The sequence below is a fragment of the Schistocerca piceifrons genome, chromosome 1 (genome assembly GCF_021461385.2).
Source record: "Schistocerca piceifrons isolate TAMUIC-IGC-003096 chromosome 1, iqSchPice1.1, whole genome shotgun sequence".
Lineage (NCBI taxonomy): Eukaryota > Metazoa > Arthropoda > Insecta > Orthoptera > Acrididae > Schistocerca > Schistocerca piceifrons.
The window spans coordinates 70,659,925-70,666,671 of NC_060138.1; the positions used below are offsets into that span (position 1 = coordinate 70,659,925).

General features: G+C 40.8%; 1 protein-coding gene across 1 annotated transcript; it reads left to right on the forward strand.

Moving 5' to 3' along the window:
- Positions 1–4,451: 4,451 nt before the first annotated feature.
- On the forward strand, positions 4,452–6,300 carry LOC124786528 (dynein axonemal light chain 4-like). The gene is made up of 3 exons (XM_047254309.1): positions 4,452–4,520; positions 4,596–4,679; positions 6,136–6,300. The coding sequence occupies exons 1-3, from the start codon at positions 4,452–4,454 to the stop codon at positions 6,298–6,300; spliced, it is 318 nt and encodes a 105-aa protein (XP_047110265.1).
- Positions 6,301–6,747: the final 447 nt, after the last annotated feature.

Genomic DNA, 6,747 nt, shown 5'->3' on the forward strand with positions numbered 1-6,747 from the left:
AAAACCTGACACTGTTTGCGGACAAAATCTACAAGTACTTGTTGTAGAGCTGATTTTATTGATCATCTACATTGGTTTCATTTTTAAAATAACTAGTTCCAGTTCCACACAAACCATCTTCAGCTCTGTAGATAAAAATGAAATAACTGAGCAGCTTATACGAGAGGTGTTAATAAGTAATACAACACATTTTGTCTGAAAGCAAATTTTTTCAGGATTTCAGTACATCATATTATTACACCCTTCTTTTGGCTAAAAGCCCTATTTTTCAATATAATCTCCGTTCAGTGCGACGGCGTTACGCCACATTGCAGGGAGAGCCTATATGCGTGCATGGTACCATTCTACTGGTCGACGTTGGAGCCAGCGTCTTGCTGCATTAATAACCACTAAATTATCCACATACATATCACGGAGTGCATCCTTTATTGGGCCAAACAGATGACCTTGATGGTCTTCTATTGTGTGCCGAGTAGCCCAGTGAGCACACACTTTTGAGTACCCCAAATGGTGGACGAATGCCTCAGTACTACCAACAGAGATGTCCAGTTGAGCAGCGATGTGTGTGATTGTGATCCGTCGATCATCTCGAATGAGAGTGTGTGCACGTTCCACCACTGCAGGAGCTACAACTGTGTGCAGCCAGCCGGCACATTGGAGACCAGACAGATTTGCACGACCTTCTTGTGATGTTAACTAACGCCTCAGGCAATGACTCACTGTGCTTTTGTCCACTGCCCCAAGTCTCAGCAGACATTCTACTTGTGACTACGAATATCTGCGATGCTATGGTTTTCTGCCAAAGGAACTCAATGACAGCTACCTGCTTGGAATGTACCTCAGCTACAGACACCATTCTGTAGGCTACATATAGTGCTGCAACCTATCGGAACTTCATGAAAGTGTAGGAGCTATGGCGAGGATATTCCACGATGTCCCAAAGAAATTACGCATTTTTTCAACCAAAAATTGCCGACAAAAAAATGTGTGGCATTACTTATTGAACACTCCTCGTAATGTACGACACAAAACATTGCTAATATAACATATCTAAAAATGAAATGTGTTGTGTCTAGACAAGACAGCCTAGACACAATGAGAGGAAGCCGAAAGGCACGCGCTTAAACTCACGCAGGCTGGCGTGAGGTCTGAAACAGGATACGTAATGAATGCTATAAAGAAAAGTACGTAGCTTCTGGTATACTTAACTTTAATCCATAATTGTGGAACATCGCTCTTGATGATACATGCTTCATAATATTAATTAGCAATTGAATACGGCGCCTTGCTAGGTCGTAGCAAAGGTAGCTGAAGGCTAGGCTAACTATCGTCTCGGCAATTGAGAGCGTAATTGTCAGTGATCCCCTTCTGGCAAAGTCGTCTGTACAACTGGGACGAGTGCCAGGACGTCTCTCTAGACCTGCCGTGTGGTAGCGCTCGGTCTGCAATTACTGACAGTGGCGACACGCGGGTCCGACGTATACTAGCGGACCGCGGCCGATTTAAAGGCTACCACCTAGCAAGTGTGGTGTCTGGCGGTGACACCACAAAATGTAAAGTACGCACTTAATCGAATCGATTACAAGAGGAACACGTCCATTTGTCAGTAAAATGAACATCACAGGATAATGTAGTGGTTTGTTCGGATCCACGTTGGTCATATGGCCCAATGGCAAGGTCATTAGGGACAGTTCACACGCTCGGACTGAAGGATCGCGAAGGAAACATGCAGGTATTCGCCTCAACCGAAAGTCTCAGATAAACTGTATACGTTGCTGCAGAATCTCGCGTAATACGTGTCTTACCCTACCTTAGTTGCATCCTGTTGAGGATGATACTTCATATACTCTACACGAGAACAACGTTTACCGCTCGCCCATGCGCAGTCATAAGTCTGTGATTCCTGCTTGAAAATAATACGATAATGCTTGTTAGTGAAACAGTTTAACTTCTGAAACGGGTTGTTTCGATTCTAAGGACAATGTCTGAGGTGGGGCGATCTTTCTGATCTCCGAAAAGAATGAAAACCTTTTTATGTAATCTCCTATGACTCAAGAGAGGTTAATAACTTTTGTGGCGGCGTTCGTAGCGACAAACAATTCGCTGTAGAAACGGCTTACGAAGTCACCGCCACACTTTTAATAGCGGGCCGACCGGTCCGCTGGAACAGTGAACAGAAAGATGAAAACCCAAACACTCTGATTAAATAAAAGTCGGTACTTATCTTTATTAACGAAGATACAGAAACACAGTAGTGAACTCCGTGTCTACAGAAATCTGTCTAGTTCGAGTCGGAGCGGCTAGGTCAGCGTCGGCTGACGACAAACAACAACTCTGCTGCGATGAACACACAACTGACTAGCAAATACACAATTCGGTGGCGAGTATACAACTGAGCGGCGAATACAGAACTGTCCTAGCAATCGCGACTCCAGCGCTTAAGAACCCAGAAGCCAGCGGTGGCGCGCGCAGACTTGCGGCGATTTGCTGTATCGCTGGCGCTGCTTATGCGGACGGCGTCCAGACTTTGATGATGCCAACCTTTTGGCAGCGGGCTCGGGTGGCATTACTGGCTAGGATATAACAATAACACTTACAGAGATCCCCATCAAGGGCTTCACCGAATGTGTCAAGAATAAATTCAGTGCAATTTTTCCTACAGTTATTTCCGTGTAGCACTTTGTGTGTTATTCACCTCTTGCTATTTGACGTTATCAAATGAAACTGCAGCTCCAGAGATCTTTTCAAGTCTCAAACATCTATGATGAATATAAGCAGACTGAAGCGAGGAATGAAAATGTGTAACAAGGGGAGGATTTGAACCTGGGTCTACTTGGCACTAGGTAAACGCGCTAACCAGTACGTCACCCTGGCACAGTGGTTTGAAAGACAGGCATAGGTGCTCTAATCAGGCAGGATCACCCGTTTCGTTCGATGCTGAGATGCTGTTCCAATAGAGATCGAGGGCCTTTGCAATGCTGTTCGAGTACAGGGGAAATAGCAGTAGGCTGAAACGTTAATGGTTATTTGGATTGAGGAGAGAGGCATGCTAGGGTAGTCCACGCAGTGTTGCAAAGCCACTGTGCCAAGGTGGGGTAGTGGTTAGCGCATCTGCGTAGACAGCAGGAGATCTGGGTTCGAATCCTAGCCTTGATACAAATTTTCATTTGTCGCTTCAGTATGCTTATATACACATTTGACGTTTGTTATTTGTAAACTTGCAGCCCATCTTCCATTTACTCTTGCATAAAAATACCGCCGGAATGTCACTGGTTGTAAGTCATCGACTTTACTCACGTTCACACGCAGTGTTACAGAGCCACACGTCTGCTTACGGTTTATAGTATACAAGGTGGTTCACTAAAAAAATAAAATTACAAATCAGTATCATATTCGATGGTTCAGTGGATGACAGATTAAAGATCCAAAGCTCTGCTTCAACCCTTAGTCGTTCCTAGTATTTTTTGTGTTCATATCAGTTGTCTCACCTCCGGCAAAAATTTGTTAATATGTAAAATACTACGCTGCACTATTGTTCGAGTCCATGTTATGCAGTAGGTCCCCATAGCGTTAAGTTGTTACACTCCATGTAGCTGTTTGGGTAAGTCTGTTCAAAGTCTAAGGAAGATAAGGGCATATCACCTCCTTGTTAATACTAACCTTCAGGTTGAAGACTAATTTAATTAGGATTAAACTTTTGATCTCTATCATCATTTTTCTAGGTTGCAGTGTCGGAACTGAATACGAATTAAAATAACCAAGAGCTCTTCATCATCCCGCCCCACCCACTTGAGTACAGAATGAAATGTATGAACAGACAACCACAAAGTCATCCTCACACCAAACACACACACACACGTACAAGAGTGCACGTGCATCACAAATCCACTAAATCACCCGCAGTAAGTAGGTACACTATCTGGTCAGATGTGTCTGAACACTCCTATGTAATACACAATTGACTAGTAAATGTCACGAGAGATGGAGATGGGGGGGGGGGTAAAAATTGCAGGGTGAGACCAAGGCTTGGGTACACTAAGCAGGTACAAATGTATGCAGGTTGCAATAGTTATCCAGAGATGAAAGTGCTTGCAGAGAGTGGACTAGCATGGAGAACTGCGCCAAATCAGTCTTCTGAATGAGGATCACAGCAACGTATAATATGACAGCGGTGGCACGGACGCTGTACTTATCGGAAGGAGAGCTGATCGTCCTCTTAAATCACAGCTAGCACTTTCACATCTCTGTAGTTTCAGATCATTTCTACGCAATTTTTTTTCCTTACGACTACAGACTTCATCTGTCTCAACAGATTTAGTGATTTAATAATATCTGTACCATATTGTGTCTTCACTCTAAACAAACGTCTTAGAAAACAACTGCCGAAAAGCAAACGAATATTCAGTGTCCACGTAGGAGTGTTCTATAGCGTTACAAGCTTCTCGTAAAGGATGGCAGAGGGAGAGGTGAAAAAGGAAGCTGAAACAAAGAAAGTTGAACATACGTATGCGCTTGTGAAAGTAAGTTTATTGCGTTGTAGAAGCATAAATATATCTCGTTTCCCGAAAAAAAATCGTACTTAATTTCTCTTCCAGACCTGCGACATGACCGAAGAAATAAAAAATGAAGCAGTTGATCTGATTGTCACTGCCTGTGAGAAACATGCACCAAACAATTTCGTAAGTACCAGTACACAATTTTCGTGACACGGTTCGTGTGTGCAGCGTTTTTATGCATTCAGATTATTTTATGAAAGGATTAGCTGTGCTGCCGCAGAACCCATCACTTGACAAACGTTTCTTGATAAGTCAGAGGTCTTTGCATATTAATGTGAATGATGGTTGTTCGCATCACAGTTTTTTTCCCATTGTACTTGTCGTTTCCTAACTTGACGTATTTAGGTAATTTTTTAAGCACCAATGAAACATTTTAAATAGACAAAAAATGTTGAGAAAGATTGCCTTCACAACTTGTCATTTAAGAAACAAGACACATAATGATAATCAGGGTTTTCGAATAATGGCTCAATTACTGTTCTTGTTATTTTATTTGATTGAAAGGATAAAATATTTCTTTCCGCCAAAGTCAGAATTACTGTCAAGGAGAATAAAGAAACAGCAACAAGCAAAATGGTAAAAACGTCTTCGTTAATCTTAACTGGTTTTGCAGAAATGAGTCGTTTTAAACTTTGAAAGTGAAACAGCTCATCCTTTCGTACTTTCAGAAACACCCCACCATCTATCAATATATCATATCAACAAAAATACTATTAACATGGTACAAAATTCGAAGTTCGTGGGTGTGCATGTTGATGAAACCTAAAAACCATATTACATGGATGTTAAAAAGCTTAGCCGCAGCTACTTTTGCCTTAAGAGTGATTGCCAACTTTGGGAACATAGAAATCAGTAAGTTGTAAGCATAAATAACTCGTTAATTACCCACTGTATAGTATGAGGGGATAATTCCTCAATTAAGTAATAAATGTTCATTGCAAAAAATAGAGTTACGTTATGGGTTGACACATACTTATCTTGCAGGCATTTATTTAAGCAATTGAGAATATCAACCACAGCCTTTTCATATAATGTTTCGTTAATGACATTTGCTGTCAATAATCTACTGCAGTTCCTATGTAAATAGAGACATTCCCAAAAACAATACTAGAAGGAAAAAATGTTCTGCACTTCGCCATCTAGTTAATCCAGGTTTATCACAGGAAGAAGTTTAATACACAGCAACTAACTATTTTTAATCTGCACATGGAATTAAAATGTCTGACAGCAAAGAAGTGTTGTCATATGTGCAGTAAAGTTGTTTCTTCCTAACAACTCCTCCATCGTAGAGCTATTCTTGAACAGAAATGAATACAATAGTCAGTTATAAACCATAATTAGCTAATAACCAATTTTTTAATTTGTGTATCTTGCGTTCATTTGACACTTCCTACATCTGGTTTCTCTTCAATCTGATCAACGAAACACTTATCAACTAATAAGATGCAACTAACTGAAACGCAGAAGCCTGTATCATTCTTCTGCCATGCTAAACAATGGCCGCAGTGTCCTCTGAAATTCATGCAAACACGTGCCATACTAATAAATATAACAAGCTTTTTTTCTGCTTTGTTTGCAGCTCGCAGCCAGAATGATTAAGGAATCAATGGATAAGAAATTTCAACCGTCCTGGAACGCTGTTGTGGGTGAAGCATATGGATTTGAAATAGATTATTTGTGTTCAACTCTTCTATTCATGTTATATGGGGGTAATCTGGGGATAGTCACTTGGAAGTGTTCTTAAATAAAATAATGGACCTACACTAACATTCCAGTAACAGATTGTTGTAATTTCTAACGAATTGTTTCAGTTTAAGGAAAATTCTTTGTGGAACAAAGTCTGTTCTACAGTTGCAGCACATACATAAATGAGCTTACAGAAGCGTTAAAAGAGTATTTTTATGTACCAATTTGTTCGAGATGAAATCTTGTGCTGAGACGCCACCGATATGTGCTTCGTTCCTGAACCCCTTCTAACCCTTCTAAACTATAAAATATTTTGCCACACTTATTCTTGAGTGCAGCACACATAAATTATGCTGGTAATTTTAACATTTTTTACAGTGATCTTAGTTTTACATTTATGAAAACTAATTTTTACCAGTTTAGTTATGGAACCACTCTTGCACCATTCACTAATATCTTCGAATACCTTGTGAGAATTGTAGGACTAAAGAGTCTACACAACACG

Bases quoted from the DNA above. Each gene is read 5' to 3' on its own strand.
- LOC124786528 (XM_047254309.1), top strand. From the start codon at position 4,452: ATGGCAGAGGGAGAGGTGAAAAAGGAAGCTGAAACAAAGAAAGTTGAA. The intron at 4,521-4,595 runs GTAAGTTTATTG...TTTCTCTTCCAG, and splicing joins ATACGTATGCGCTTGTGAAA to ACCTGCGACATGACCGAAGA. The intron at 4,680-6,135 runs GTAAGTACCAGT...CTTTGTTTGCAG, and splicing joins AACATGCACCAAACAATTTC to CTCGCAGCCAGAATGATTAA.